At 40.9% G+C, this 15,943-nt stretch overlaps 1 protein-coding gene across 8 annotated transcripts in view; it reads left to right on the forward strand.

Moving 5' to 3' along the window:
• LOC134679980 (cell adhesion molecule Dscam2) overlaps positions 1 to 15,943 on the forward strand; it is a 106,236-nt gene that overhangs the window by 73,585 nt on the left and 16,708 nt on the right. For 7 of the 8 annotated variants that reach the window (XM_063538975.1, XM_063538982.1, XM_063538970.1 and 4 more), the window contains exons 14-31: positions 2,317 to 2,610; positions 4,671 to 4,790; positions 5,191 to 5,364; positions 5,474 to 5,562; positions 5,869 to 6,076; positions 6,270 to 6,426; positions 6,763 to 7,014; positions 7,096 to 7,206; positions 7,308 to 7,549; positions 7,841 to 7,996; positions 8,349 to 8,497; positions 8,875 to 9,007; positions 9,373 to 9,482; positions 9,866 to 10,025; positions 11,310 to 11,461; positions 13,981 to 14,063; positions 15,274 to 15,450; positions 15,795 to 15,859. In XM_063538975.1, the coding sequence (XP_063395045.1) occupies positions 2,317 to 2,610; positions 4,671 to 4,790; positions 5,191 to 5,364; positions 5,474 to 5,562; positions 5,869 to 6,076; positions 6,270 to 6,426; positions 6,763 to 7,014; positions 7,096 to 7,206; positions 7,308 to 7,549; positions 7,841 to 7,996; positions 8,349 to 8,497; positions 8,875 to 9,007; positions 9,373 to 9,482; positions 9,866 to 10,025; positions 11,310 to 11,461; positions 13,981 to 14,063; positions 15,274 to 15,450; positions 15,795 to 15,859 (2,832 nt within the window). The remainder of the gene's footprint in view (positions 1 to 2,316; positions 2,611 to 4,670; positions 4,791 to 5,190; positions 5,365 to 5,473; positions 5,563 to 5,868; positions 6,077 to 6,269; positions 6,427 to 6,762; positions 7,015 to 7,095; positions 7,207 to 7,307; positions 7,550 to 7,840; positions 7,997 to 8,348; positions 8,498 to 8,874; positions 9,008 to 9,372; positions 9,483 to 9,865; positions 10,026 to 11,309; positions 11,462 to 13,980; positions 14,064 to 15,273; positions 15,451 to 15,794; positions 15,860 to 15,943) is intronic. The other variant, XM_063538998.1, reaches the window with a different exon arrangement.

The raw sequence follows: 15,943 nt of genomic DNA on the forward strand, positions 1-15,943 counted from the left end.
TGAAAGTTACTGGTACACAAATAGACTATTTATATTAGGTAGCGTCAATTTACGTTTTCGTTCTTACCGTCTCTTCTTTACCATACCTTATAATGATTGTTGATGCTATTTCATATTCAAGTGGTCCCGCACATAATCCCATTCGAAGTTGAGGAGCAAATCTTCGCCGGAGAGTCTGTGCATCTAACTTGCCATGTATCTAAAGGAGACAGTCCTCTTCAAATAACTTGGAGCTTTAACGACCACGAGATTCCGTACCATAATAATATGGGCGTGACGACGACTAAGTTAGGAGAAAAAGCGTCAGTGCTGAGCATTCCAACGGCCATGGGCCAGCACAGCGGGAACTACACGTGTACCGCCAGCAACCGCGCCGGCCGCGCGCACCACTCCGCGCTCGTCAACATCCATGGTACCCCACCGTCGACCCCTAATCCCCTACAAATGCACGATTAGACTTAACAATAGCTCGTTTTCTTTTTCTTTTTGATTAGTTCCTCCTCATATAATGCCATTCGAGATCGAAGAGTCCGTGTACTACGGAGAATCCGTGCAAATGACCTGCCACGCGAGCAAAGGTGACAGACCGATGACGATATCGTGGACATTTGAAGGGCAAGATCTTTCCAACGACTTAGGAATCAAGACGATGAAAATGGCAGAACAGACATCATTTCTATCTATAGCTGCTGTGACGGGAGAACACAGTGGAAATTATACATGCATAGCAAAAAATAGAGCAGGAGAGCATAGATACTCAACATCCCTCCACGTTAAGGGTACCTACTCGTAGTTAATTGTTCCAGCATGCACCTTATAAGTTGCGCCACTAACTGTACCGTTTTTTTGCCAGTCGTCCCCCACATCAAACCTTTCGAATTGGACGAAGCCGTGTTTGCGGGCGAGTCGGTACATCTCGACTGCTACGTGTCAAAAGGCGACACGCCTCTAAATATAACGTGGAGCTTCCAAGGGCAGCCCGTTACGCGTAGGATGGGCGTGATGACGTCGTCCTCGAACGCTCGCGTCTCCGTCCTCGATATTCCAGCCGCAATGGGCGCGAACAGTGGCAACTACACGTGCACAGCAACCAACCGCGCCGGAAGCGACAGCCATACAGCGATCCTCAACGTCATCGGTACCGTCATTAGCTCGAGTGACGCTTGCTTTCTGTTCAGTTCCTCCCGTGGTCCAACCCTTCTCATTCGGGGAAGTCGCCATGAATTCCGGCCAAGTAGTGACGGCTCCTTGCTCGGTTATTGAGGGCGACCACCCGCTGCAACTCCGGTGGCTCTTCGATGATGAACCGATCAAGCCGAGGTCGGGGGCGACCGTGTTCCATATCGGAGAGCGAAGCGCTATCCTTAGTATCGGTTCCGTCTCGCACAAACACGCCGGCAACTACACGTGTATCGCGGAAAACGAAGCTGGGAGTAGTTTTCATTCCTCTACTTTGATTATAAACGGTGCATATTTTTTCTACACGTTGAAATATTAGAATTTATTTTAGTAGTGATTCATTTCCCCTTTTTCGTTCTCTTCTATCTAAACGACTTGACTTATTTAAGTAGTACGATTAATTGATGATACATTCCAGTCCCCCCAAATATTCTGCCGTTTACGTTCGGAGAAAAGCCCGCGAATGTCGGCGAGTACTTGCAGGCGGCGTGCACCGTCAACCTCGGCGACCTCCCGCTCACTATCTCTTGGACGTTCAACGGACACCCCATATCGCAGAGAAACAACGATTACGTTCTCACTAATTCCAAGCGCAGTAGCTTACTCATTATCGAATCTGTGGACGCGAAGCATGCTGGTTCCTATGTCTGTATAGGAGAAAATCGCGCGGGCCGCGCGTCTCATACCACAGAATTAGTTGTTTACGGTTAGTTAATTTCTGGTAGAATTTCATTTAGTTACTAGATGACGTTTGCATTTCAGTTCCTCCCAAGATCGCACCTTTTGCGGCCGGTGACGAACCGGCCTTTCTCGGTGATTACTTTGCGCTCCAGTGTATAATAACGCATGGGGACCAGCCCGTTCGCATCGAGTGGACGGTGAACAATAGGTCCGCTCACTCCGTCCCCGGCTCGCGCGTCACTACCGTGGACCGAAGGAGCAGTGTGCTCACGATAGAATCCGTAGACGCCAAACACGCCGGTCTCTATAACTGCACCGCGACTAACGCCGCCGGCGTCGCCTCGCACACCACCGAACTCGTAGTCAAGGGTCCGAAGTATATACATATATTAAGTTTCAGCCCATTACATCTTGATTCTAAAATTCTGCTTCATTTAAAGTTTTGTATTGTCCTAGTTCCACCATTGATAGTGCCGTTCAGTTTCGGTGAGGTGCCCATCAACCCGGGTGACGCTGTGCTCGTACACTGCCTGGCTTCCAAGGGAGACCTGCCTCTAGAAATCTCGTGGACGTTTAGCAGCGAAACTATAGAATCTAGTCTGCACCGAGACATCACGACGACGCAGCTCAGTCCGCGCGTGTCCGTGCTAACCATCACGTCAGTGAGCGCGAACCACCAGGGCAACTACACGTGCATCGTACAGAACGCTGCCGGCCGAGCCGAGCACGTGGCGACACTCGTCGTAAATGGCACGTGCTAATTCTATATCGGAGATGGTAAACAGGGACTAACATCACGAAACAGTGCCTTCGATTGACCTCCACACTGGCACCGCTCTTTCCGTCATTCTCACAGTCGCTAACATATGCCTGCCACTGATCGATCTAACCCTATGTTTCTATGGTTGTTTGCAGTACTGCCCCGCATAGTTCCATTCTCGTTCGAGACGCCGTTATTCGCGGGGCAGGCGACTCAGGTCACTTGTTTAGTGTCCGAGGGGGACCAACCTCTCGATATTCAGTGGTACTTCGAAGGGCAATCCTTGAAAGAGAAGGCTGCCGTATCGGCCACCAAGATAGGACAGAGGGCCTCGTTGCTTCTGATCGACCCGGCAGGATGGTCGAACAGTGGATCTTACACTTGTCTCGCGCGAAATGCCGCTGGCTTCTCCAACTATACCACCTCACTCGAAGTACACGGTATAATATGCATTCTTAGCACGAAGCTTTGCCTAATACCTTTATAGTTCCAATATCGTTCGCTTATAGTCTGAATAGAGCGGTAAACAACAATATCCGATGTTAAAGGTATTTTGTATTTCACGTCTTAAATATTTATGAATGTGGCTAAGATGCACATGTAGATATCCGAACACAGGCTGCGATGTCGTGGATCATCTAGGACAGACGTTGGATGTCAGTAGGAACCGGCTGCGGCTATCATCGACGAACCTCTACCTCTCCTCGCATCTCTTATTATTTCCCTCCTTCTTCCCGGGTTCCTTCTGTATTTTCTGTTTGTTCATTTTATTGCAATATTTGTGTTGGGTTCGCGCTAACTTGCTTGGCTTTCCTATGGCTCTATTGAAATACATTGCGTTGGCGTGGTCGAAATAGCCCAAAATCTGAACATTGTTTATAATTTTTATTAATACTTGCTTTTAGTCACTGCTCTTTTGTTTTACTGTTCGATTTAATAGAATCTTTGGACTTTTGACAAATAAAATGATGTCTGATAACTATGATATGGATAAGTCACGTCAACCGATTCATTTCCCTAGAGAGCTTTTTGTTTGCATTATGCTTTTCATAATGAGTGTTGAATATTATTTGTTTATTTCCATTTATTTTATGTTATTTGTAGCTAGCTGCTTCATTAATGGTTTTATTTTGCGTCATGTGCTTAGAATAAGTAAATCAAAAAGCTTCTATAGTGATACATAATATACCTAAGTATATATATACCGACCTTTAAATTGGTAGTTTATTCGTATATGCTGCAAAAGCCTTTGGCTACGCTTTTTTGCGTTAGCTAGAAACAATACAAATAATGAAGATGTAAAACAATTATATGAATAATTAATAAGTATCGGAATGGAAGCTTTCACATTACCAGATTGAATCATTGCAGTATTTTACGTAGATTTTTTTTGACAAAAAACATTATTATTTAGATAATTACTAGATCTTATTTTAGTCAGATTGGCTAGCAGCCTCCCACTTATAATATTTAAAAGTTGATACAGGTACTACCTATTTACATTAGTTGGTAAATACAATGATTCAATCTTATTTGGTGGCATTGGAATACAGAGTATTTGATAAATACTTGTGTTATATACATGTATTTCATTTTACGCAAAATATACCTAACGAACAAGTATTTGCCAAATACGAATAATTCATATGCCATCTATTTGATGAAACTATTTCCTTAATAGAAATCCAGTAAATATTACAGTAAAGACATTAGGTACAGTATTAAAGTAAAGAGAGAAGAAACTTGGCAAATTTACAAAACCTTTTTTCGTTCTTAAATTATTATTTATGGATTTGTATTAACAAGTCTGTTAAGCAGAAACAAACATATTATTGGTCCCAAGAAAAACAATAATACAAACTTTAATTAAATATACCTACTTTACTTCTTGAATTCATGTTTAACTTTAAATATAACGAATTTTCAATCTCAAACTCTGCTACTATAATGAAAATCACTTGTCTAAAAAATCACAAAGAATCATTGCATGCACTGCACTGCAGCCATAATGACGTTTGACGGGAAGCTACAACTGTGAGTGCGATTTCAGTGCCCCCGCGCTGGATCCTCGAGCCCACCGACAAGGCTTTTGCCCAGGGCTCGGACGCTAAGGTCGAATGCAAAGCCGATGGCTTCCCCAAGCCCCAGGTCACATGGAAGAGGGCTGAAGGTACGTGCTCTTTTCAGATTAATCCTATTTGTATTTTGCGACACTGAGAAGTCCATTTTATTCCGTCAACTATAAATAACGTTTACCATCTCGATAATAGAGTGAGTTGAGTTTACTGAGATATTTATCTTCTTCCTCGCGTTATCCCGGCATTTTTGCCATGGCTCATGGGAGCCTTTACTGGGATATTGGTACCAATGTAGTTCTATAATTACTTTTGTGTGTAAAAAGGGCAGCAACTCAAATATTTATTTGTTCTGCAACAAATATTTCATTTCTTTATATTTACACCGAGTAAATAGACAATATGCCGGAGAAACATTACTAGGGACTAAAAACTCTATTCTATGTACTTAATTCCAGACGAACTGTTATATTAAAACATCTCTCTTTATTACAGGGGATACGCCTGGCGATTACAAAGACCTTAAGCCAAACAACCCTAATGTAAAAGTAGAGGACGGAGCTCTGTCGATTGCCAATATTCAGAAGACGAATGAGGGTTATTATTTATGTGAGGCTGTCAATGGAATCGGCTCAGGATTATCGGCTGTCATTCTGATCAGTGTACAAGGTAAGTTGGAATAAAATGTCGATCTACATTTCTACAAGTAAAATAACATTATCTATAAATATTGACGAATTTATTTGAACTGTATATTGATTCATGTTATCTACCGTAGCTCCTCCTCAATTCGAAATCAAAATGAGGAACCAAACCGCCCGCAGAAGCGAGCCCGCTGTACTGCAATGCCAAGCCAAGGGAGAAAAGGTAAGCACTGATTTTAATTTCTCTATTTCCAAACACTATTTAAAAGAAAGACTTTCACTGGGCATTGGTCTTTAAAAGAAAACTTGACAATAATCAGTCCATTATTCCGCTAAACTCCCATCTAATAGACTCCTCGTTGGAAGCTAGTAAACGTAACGACGTCTGTAAGTTGTTACTATACGGTCGCTATTTTAAGATTCTAAACAATGTGCCGTGTCCGTGTTTCCTTGTATATTTTGTTTTTTTTTTACAGACCATCTTTTGCGAATCATATTTCTGATTTAATTCATGTCATGTCATCCACAGCCCATTGGAATTATCTGGAACATGAATAACAAACGTCTGGAGCCCAAATCGGACCCCCGCTACACCATCCGCGAAGAGATCCTGCCCGGAGGAGTTGTTTCCGACCTGAGCATCAGGAGGACCGAGCGATCTGACAGCGCACTCTTCACCTGCGTGGCCACTAATGCCTTTGGCTCTGATGATACTAGCATCAACATGATTATCCAAGGTAAGCGATTGACTATCTCTTTTTCTTCGGTCGTTCCAGAATTTTGATGATGACGAGTCCTTAAATCATTCTATGTAAAAAACTTGCACTAACTGTCGTGGTTAAAGTAAGAAAGTAAATCAAGAAAACGTACTTGAAACTTCAACGAATCCTGACTCCCAGACCTATTTTTAAACCACGACCTGTTTAACAGAGGTACCCGAAGCTCCCTACGGCTTAAAAGTTCTGGACAAGTCCGGTCGCACCGTGCAGCTTTCCTGGGCAGCCCCGTACGATGGCAACTCGCCTATTAAGAAGTTCCTCATTGAATACAAGCGCGCCAAGGGAAGCTGGGATAAAGATATTGACAGGTAAGGTTTCTCTTAAATTGACAATACTCATTCCTGGTAAAAGATGTCTAGCCTACTAGTGGTTTATAGGAGTTAATTGTTTCTGAGACGCTGTATCTGATGGGTAATGGCAATTTTGTATTTCGATTGACACCTTTTCATGGCTGTCTCAAATTATACTAGATAAAAAAATGTATCACGTGATATCGGATATCATTCAGGTAGACTCGGTTCTTTCGGTCCTCATTTTGGTATTAGAGAATATGAGCGCGGGCAGTAAGTAGTATGGTATTAAGAAGTCTGGGCTGATTTACGATTCTCGTTTCATCCTAAGTCTCATGCTGTTGTGTAATTTAGGGTACTGGTCCCCGGCGACTCGACCGAAGCCGGCGTGTTCAGCCTCCGCCCCGCTACCGCCTACCACATCCGCATCGTCGCTGAGAACGAGCTGGGCACCTCCGAACCCTCGGAAACCGTCACCATCATCACTGCTGAGGAGGCACCCACTGGCCCGCCACAAGACGTGAAGGTTGACGCTCATGACAAGCACACCCTGCGAGTCACCTGGAAGCCTCCCCCATCACAGGACTGGAACGGTGAACTACAGGGGTAAGTGATATTCTTGACATTTGCACCTAATTAAAGTAATATTCTGCTAAGTATTCTCTAAAATGTAATGTTATCTTGCAGGTACTACGTTGGCTACAAACTGGCATCAAGCAACAAGTCATTCGTTTTCGAAACCGTCGACATTTCCAAAGAATCTGGCAAGGAGCACCACCTCGATATCATGAATCTGAAGTAAGTGTCAACATGAAAACACGTACTCATAGTAGGTAGATACAATAAGCCAGTAAATATCTACACCTCGATCAAATTCCTCACGGTCTTTTTGTCCCCAGAACATTCCACCAATACGCCGTAGTAGTTCAGGCATTCAACAAGATGGGTTCCGGTCCCGTGTCACAGGAAGCCCGCGCGTACACCGCTGAAGGCGCACCCTCAGCCCCACCACAAGACGTTCTCTGCACCACTTTGACTGCGCAAACCATCCGGGTCTCCTGGGTCTCACCACCTCTTGCGGCTGCCAACGGACTGATTAAGGCTTACAAGGTCGTGTATGGCCCCAGCGACACGTGGTACGGTAAGTAAATGATTACCTCCGCCCCTGTACTTTCTGGGTGTGCCATTTAGAAATAACAGCAACTGTTTTTTCTGCCTTCGAGGCTGACTAATTCTCATGTCAGCCACTCACCACCCACCATCTCATGTCAAAAATAAGGTTACGACGTTTTAAATGCAGTATTTTTCTAGATAATCTTGGGTCAGTTGCCAAGAGGTTCTTTGGTTTTTATCAGTTAGATCCTATGTTAAATCGACATTTTTGTGTAAAGAAACAAAAAAAGACAAATGCTAATATTGTTTTTCCTTATAGATGAGAAGACAAAGGACACCAAGATCACGGCAAGCAGCGAGACTATTCTCCACGGACTGAAGAAGTTCACGAACTACTCAATGGAAGTGCTCGCGACGACCAACGGAGGCGATGGCGTCCGATCTGCACCCATTCACTGCCAGACTGAACAAGACGGTACTTATACAAATAATCGTAATTTACATTGGAGATGAGACGAGACGTTGATCTGATAGAATTTCTTGTAGTAAATATTGAATTACACTACGAGACTTAATTGTCGCTTGCACCAAACCGAGTGTCTCCGTTAAAGCGTTAGCTAAATTTATTTGCATGGGAAATTTCATATTTCTCTGCTGTTTGACGTTAATCAGTCTGTTTAATGTGGTTGGTGCAACTGGACCTTAGTAGCGTATTAAAATCTGTGTATCTGGTAATTGCCAGGTGCTCCAGCCGCTTACTTGATATGCAACATCTAAACTCAGAACACATCGTTAACTATTGTATGACTAATGCATTTTCTGTTCAGTACCCGAGGCCCCTCGTGCGGTGAAGGCGCTAGTGATGGGCCCGGACTCGATCCTGGTGTCGTGGCGGGCGCCCGCGCAGCCTAACGGCGTCGTCACGCACTACAACGTTTACACGCAAGCGCAGAACGCTGAGCCGCATCCTAACAAGGTAATTATTGACTGACGGTGAGAGCAGACCGAATAAATACAATCCAATAGGTACTACAGTTCATAAAATACTCAAAGCATTGCACAGACAGAGAGAGAGGTTGAGCTGAAGCGAGGCAAGAGCGGTCGCTGAAGATAGGAAGGCGTGGCGCGAGCTTGAGAAGGCCCTTTGCACCTCTGGGGTGCCTTAGGACAACAACAACATTGCACAGAGAAGGCGCTTCTCCTTATGTTGCTTATTAAGCGACAAGAAGCGAGCCAATAAAGTCTACGCCGATTGGAAAAATAACATTCCCTGGACTGTTTTGTACGAGTATCTACGGATAATATACATTTATAACGTGACACATTGACTGAAACTAAAATGTATGATTTCAGGTACCTGCATCACAGACCAGCTACTCGGCGACTGACTTAAAGGCCGGCCGGTACGACTTCTGGGTGACCGCTTCCACCATCATTGGCGAGGGACAGCCGTCGGGAACCGCCTCCTGCAGCCCTAGCGACAAAGGTACCTATACTTTATTTAACTTTGACTACTACTCCGGGTATCTTATCAAGATATACAAACTCGCGAAAATTATGTATTTAATTTCAAGCATCTTTATAATAACGTCTTCTTGCTTGTTACTAAGGTACCTTTAACCCTTTGACCTTTGACCCAAAATCATTGTAGGGAATATACAGTATTCTGTCTTGTAAAAATGTAAAGGCTTTAAAGAAAGAGATACATTATTGAGACATTACTCTTAAACATTAGACATCCTACCAGACTGCGCCAATACGATAATTTTGTAAAGCCATTTATCAGGGCGAATTTATAAAATTTTCTAATTAGATACTTTAGATTTCATACCAAGATGTTTCGTGTCCCAGTGCCCGCCAAGATCGCCTCGTTCGACGAATCGTTCACCGCCACGTACAAGGAAGATGTGAAGCTGCCGTGCCTCGCTGTTGGAGTGCCGCCTCCCAATATTATCTGGAAGGTAAGACCAGTAATTTAATACCATCCATCCCTATTAAGTGGACTCTAAATTGTAAGCAGTTTTTGAAAAGAAAACGGGACCTATGTTTAGTAAATAAAAGCCTTTAGGAATTAGGATAAAACGATGATTATAGTTATTTAAGATACAAGTGCGAAAAATAGGAAATTCGAAACAAGTGGCGATAAATCGACACGAGTCCTACCTACCTACCCGCATCTACCTCTACCTATTCGTACGTGTATCGTACAACATTTTACAGTATATAAGGTAATTAAAATTTTCGAAATAGTTACGTAATGTGCTAATTACCGCACCAGTGCGGTAAAGTAGCACCATCTGTACTGTAAAAGCTCATGCAAACATGTGAACCGTTTTCCTTACAGATCAAGGGTCAGCCTCTAGAAGCGTCCGAGCGCGTCCGTCAACTGCCCGAAGGCTCCCTACAGATCGCCGGGGTAGCCCGCGAGGATGCCGGAGAGTACTCTTGCCATGTCGACAACCAGTTCGGAACGGACACCGTCACACACACACTCTCAGTTCTCGGTAAATATCCTCCTCATGGTCTCTCTTATTTACACAGATTTCAGAGTAAAAATTCCAGAATCCAGTTGGGAATGATCTGAACACAAAATTTGTTGAAAGCATAGACCTAATATTACTTAGATGAGCTATCCGCGTGCCTCCGTGAGGGGCAAAACATACGCAAAGCGACAATATTAAAAACACGTTTTAACATTCCTGACAAACATACCAAAAACAATCTACGTAATTCGGTCGGGTTATTTGTTGCCCACCATAAACCATACTAAATTTTTGGTGAAAAACAAAAAGTGAGACTGTGACAAGGACAAGCAATAATACCGCTTTCTCTGCTACTCCTACTGAAATTTCCATAAGTGCATCTTGTTCGGTCGTTTGGTCCCTGCCCCGTGTCATCTCTATACACGGTGTAACATGAGGAAACCGAATAATTTTAACCACGCATTTCTGAGGTCAAAAGAAGTAATAAGTGTAATATGAGTTTAGGTCAATCTCGCCAAAAAAAAAAATTTTTTTTGTTCCGTTTTTTCAATTTTTTGAATGTATTTGTACATAAAAAATAAATGTTATTGGTAAACATGTCACTTAACATTGATTTTTAAATTTTTTTTCGTAGCACCTACTTTTTGCAAAGTGTAACTTGACACTTTTTGACATTTATCAATAAGGATATTTAGACTACGTCCCATAGCAGCAACATCACCATCAAAAAGGCCTTTTACACTATGTAACAATAAAAATTTGTTTTTTTTTTTAATTAATAATATCTCTGAAACTAGGCGAATTTCAAAAAAGTTTATACGACATTTTTGTCTCTAAATATGATCAGGAATACGCTGTTAAAATTATTCGGTTTACTCATGTTACACCGTGTATTATTGCACCTCTATGGTTGAAAGTGATAAATCTCATGTTTTTTGAATCATGCAAAAATAGGAATCATTTACATGTAATTCTTATTAAATCAGTTGATGTCTCTTGTTGCCAAGGCGTTTATTTTGCTGCCAAGACAACTTATCTTATTGTTTTCGTGGGCCCTTGCCCTTGGCCCGTGCAATTACCCCTAGAAAAGATCCGTCAACTACTCAAGAGCTTTTCCTACCATATCCATGTGCCGGATGATGAAGCTCATAGCGTTTTAAAATCCTTTGGTTCCAGATATCCTGCTCCAAAGTCCTTCATTCTTTGTCTAGCGAGGGCGTGACATTCACACAAAAGGTGTTTTACTGTCTGCCATGCCAAGTCATTTTACTCTATACTTTCCTAACCTGCTTTTTTATTTTACAGCCCCACCATTCCCCCCGCAACTGAGCATCGCTTCCTCCTCTGTGTCGTCGCTCACCCTTCGGCTGAAGCCCTCCGACAACGCGGACCAATCCCCGGCTGCCGGCTACACCATACACTACAAACAAGAGTTCGGAGATTGGGAAACTGTACAGGTATAACTTCAACCAGGCGTGGCTCACTCCGCGATTTCATCGCTTTGCTACAGGTAGCTAAAAGTACATCCGTTCCACCCCAATTTTGGGGAAAGCTATAAGCCGCGCGTGGCGCTGTCGCCACCTAGCGGCCATATCTGTGCTGATCGTAACAGACGCGTTTTGTTAGAGAGTGAGTTTCCTGTACCTAGTACTAATTTATTCTGTGCTTCAACTATTATATTTCCACCAAAATTAGAATAGGGTAATTCGGCAGTAACGGCCACTTTTAGTAACTGGCCGCCCTAAACTAAAAATGAATTCTATTCGCCTATAAACAGAATTCATTTTAGTATAAAGTTTCAATAACTGGCCACCTTATACTAAAATGAATTCTATTTATAGGTGAACAGAATTCATTTTTGGTTTGGGGTAGCCAGTTACTAAAAGTGGCCAGTTACAGGCGAATTACCCTAATTCTATTTTTAAAATTATGTCACGAATCGAGTAACACTTATTATTTTCATAGAATTTCTTGCTTTCACTTACGTCGTCCTATTAGCCATACGGAATAGGGTGGAGCGAAATCCAAAATTCTTGAATATAGCAATGGAACCCCTCTAAAAGGATGTCTAATTTTTTATTATTTAAGGGAAAAATAATAAAAAAAATATTGGTATATACTTTTAGCCCTCTACTCTTCGATTATATATAGCAATATATGTATATTTTTAATAAATTTAATTTATGCTTATTTTTTTAAAACAAGTTTTATTCATTGAATAACATCTTTTTCTCCAATATGCTCGGAAATGTTCACCTTACTGTAGCAAAAATACTACGGGAAGTTCTTCGTTAATGTCAAACTCTAATTAAAAAACATCAAACTATCGCTGTCCTGTTCTAGCGGACGGGAAGTAAAAAAACACTACAGTAATAACTTATTACTGTAGTGTTTTTTACTTTTTAATAATAAAAAACGCAAACGGCCAATTATTATTGCCGCGAGCCGCTTCTACACGACCCGATCAGCTATCATTTCACGTGTATGATCGTGCGAATACTGCTTAATAAAATCAAAGATTATTTTTATATGTTTTTTAAATCTCATCCGTGTTCATAAAGCTTATATAGTTTGTCAAAGGACTTTCTCATTTCAAACATAGACAAAGAGAATCATATTATCTTTGTCTTACACTAGTACTAGCACCCAAAAGAAAAGGATGCGTATAGTTTTCCTGGTTCTTACTGACTGAAAAGTTGGTTTGACCAACTATATTGCACAATTATATTGAATGAACGAATACTGAATGGCAGAATAAGTTTGTAACTTTAACTTTTAAAAATTAATTAGAGAGGGAAATTGTTTTTGACATTTTGGATGTGAAGGTTTGATTTGAGTGATGCTTGATGGTTAAATAATAATTATTTTAGCTTATTTCCTCGCATGTTTGGAGAAAAGCACTATATATGCCTCGGCAGGAATAGCAATTCGTGGATTCGTCTTCTTTGTCGGAAAATCGAAACTCATCCACGAATTGCCCTTTCCCGGCCTCTGCAATAATGTACTATTTCTTACAGATATACTCGATTCCTATACTTATTTTTGTTTATAACGTATATTTTTATGACATGGTAAAACCACGTAAATAGGGGTTTTATGGAAAATGCCCTTTAACCCGGATATTGTGCACAAATTGGAGTTCTCAACCCATAACAGAATCGTGAAAACTATTTTGAACATGATAAGATAATAAAAAGAATACTAGTATAAGTATATATATGCCTGACATACGTGTGAACATGACCCAAAAAGGGTGTAAGCGAAGCCGAAGGGCGAAATTGGACGCTTACTTAAACATATAAGTAACCGTTTTTTTGCAGTAAAATGATACTTTTCGTAATCAATAACATCGTTACTTTGACACAAGAATGTCTAAAAAAAATAACTCATATAATTTTTTTACACTGTAGCATTTTCCATGTTTTTCATGAAATTGCTGTTTAATATGAAATTTTGAAATAATATTATTTTATAAATATTGAAAAATGCGCTAAAATTTTGGTAATAACTTATTATACGCTTATTAAGTATTATATAATTTCAATAAAATGTACACATATTAGTGAAATGGTATATTTTAATAATTGATGAAAATTTACCTTTATTAATTTCTTTAGCGGCCGAGTAGAGGGCTAAAAGTAGTGTTGATTTTGAAAATTTTTATAATCACTATAATCTACTTGACAAACTGCAACTTTTGGTACCGGTTCCACATTGATAATCGAATTTTTATTTTTTTCCATACAACGACGCTCCACCCTAATACGGAATGCTGTTTAGTTTTTATTGCTCCATCAGACAGATTATCTGTGGGTACTTAAAGATACCTAAGTGAATTATGTCGCTTGAATCCCTTATGTTGTTGTATTCTTTTCTTTTGTATCTTTTTACTGAGGTGTGCCAATAAAGAGTATTCTATCCATCTATGTTACTTTAGTATTTTTATTAAAGAAATGAAAATGACTTCTTATTTCAGATCCCAAGCAACACTGACACTTACACCTTGGAAAATTTGTTCTGCGGCTCTAGATACCAACTCTACGTTACGGCATACAATGGGTAACCAACTGTTGATTTTTACATTCGGTTTATAATTTAAGGTGACAGTCCATTTCCAACGACCCCAGCACTACGATTCATTTTACTATGAAAATTGACAATAACACTGTGACGTATTCTGCTCTAACTACTGTAAAGAGGTTCATTTAGGTTTATATTTTGAATATTATTTATTTTATTCTACAACCTTGTCATTGTAAATAGTTGAATACGTTGCCATGTCTTTCTGAAAAACATCCTCATAAAATCAACACCTAAATTCTTGTAAATTTTCTCTGTAAATAAAATTGTGCTTTGTTAACAAATCGTTTCAGTGATTCGCGTGACCATTACATCTGGCGACCGTGACAGGACTCGAACCTGCAATCTTCGGATTATCAATTAACGCTGAATTTAACTATCGGCGTCAGACATTTAGTTTGTGCTTCGTTAGCAAATTATTTCTAATTTTTGTCCTATATTAAATATCATTACAAACACCAACGCGTTCGTACTAGTAGTGCAGCTGCGGTCAGAAATGGAATGTTACCCTTAACCGCATTGGCATATTCCGTCAAAACTAGTCAAAAGCTTAGAATGTAATACACCCGGTTTGTTATTAAGTATGCTTTCCCAACATTAAGGTACGTCCAGTTCAGATGCGATCCAGTTTCGGAAGAATAATTAGTCATGTGCATAATACGGTCGTACCGCAACTTAAGTACCCATAGCCACGTTGCCATACTAAGTAATTGTATAGTAAAGTGGATACTTATGTCAGGAAACGTACTATTTATTCATCGCGATCGGTTTTCCGAATGGCACGATAACGGTGCATTGTTCTATTCTGGCCAGGCTAAGTCGTTGCAATCCTGCTTTTATACTTATACTGGCGAAACAACATGGTCTATGCTCGTTTTTAAAACGTCACAAATAAGTGTTATATAGTATGTGTCTGAACTTGGGGCTTTAATTCCAGGACTTGATTTTACTCGCTAAACTGAACTACTTTTACTATGGGACAAACCCTAAAATCGGGGAAAAAGATTTGGCTTTTCCATAGAAAAGGTCGACATCTGATCAGCCAAATGTATGAAAACGTAAAAATTATTTTCGGGATGTCGGGGTTCGTGCCATAATAAAAGTAGCTCAGTTTATGGTCAGTAACACCCTGTATAATATTGAATGATAATTTAAACGTATGTGTAGCTATATGATATGTTCATTTCAGCATCGGCACGGGCGAGGCGTCCGACGTGGTGATCGCCCGCACCCGCGGCTCCAAGCCGCCCGTGCCGCGCGCCGCCGACTTCATCGAGGTGGGCTCCTCCAGCGTCACCCTGCATTTGAAACAGTGGCTGGACGGAGGCTGCCCCATGAGCCACTTCGTCGTTGAGAACAAGAAGAAGTAAGCATAATTCAGTATTTACATAACTCAAGTGGTACAGTCACCTACAATAATTTGTTACTTTTCGAAGGCCGAAAAAATATGTGTCACGCTCTTATGACTCTGCAAATAAGATCGTGTCAGATATTTTTGTGGCCTTCGTTGTGTAACATATTAAACGTATATAGACTTTGACTTTTCACCTACCCAGTTCTCTATTTATTGATCTGTGCTATTTATTTTTGTGAAATACCTTTTAAAGACATGGACTTAAAACCTCGGAATGAATGAACTGGGTTTAAATACTGGGTAGGTAGGGATGTCTGGGTGGGTTAAAATTACTAATTAATGTTTTATTTCAATAGGGGAGCTGCTGAATGGAATCAGATCTCGAACGCTGTGAAACCAGGCGGAAACTTCGTCGTTCTCGGTATGTTTCTAATAAAATGTAAATTTACGTCAAATACTAAATGATAAGACCACCTTATTCGTACTTTCTCCCAAAAACATCAAT

This window comes from Cydia fagiglandana, chromosome 1 (assembly GCF_963556715.1).
Source record: "Cydia fagiglandana chromosome 1, ilCydFagi1.1, whole genome shotgun sequence".
In the NCBI taxonomy this organism is placed as follows: Eukaryota; Metazoa; Arthropoda; class Insecta; order Lepidoptera; family Tortricidae; genus Cydia; species Cydia fagiglandana.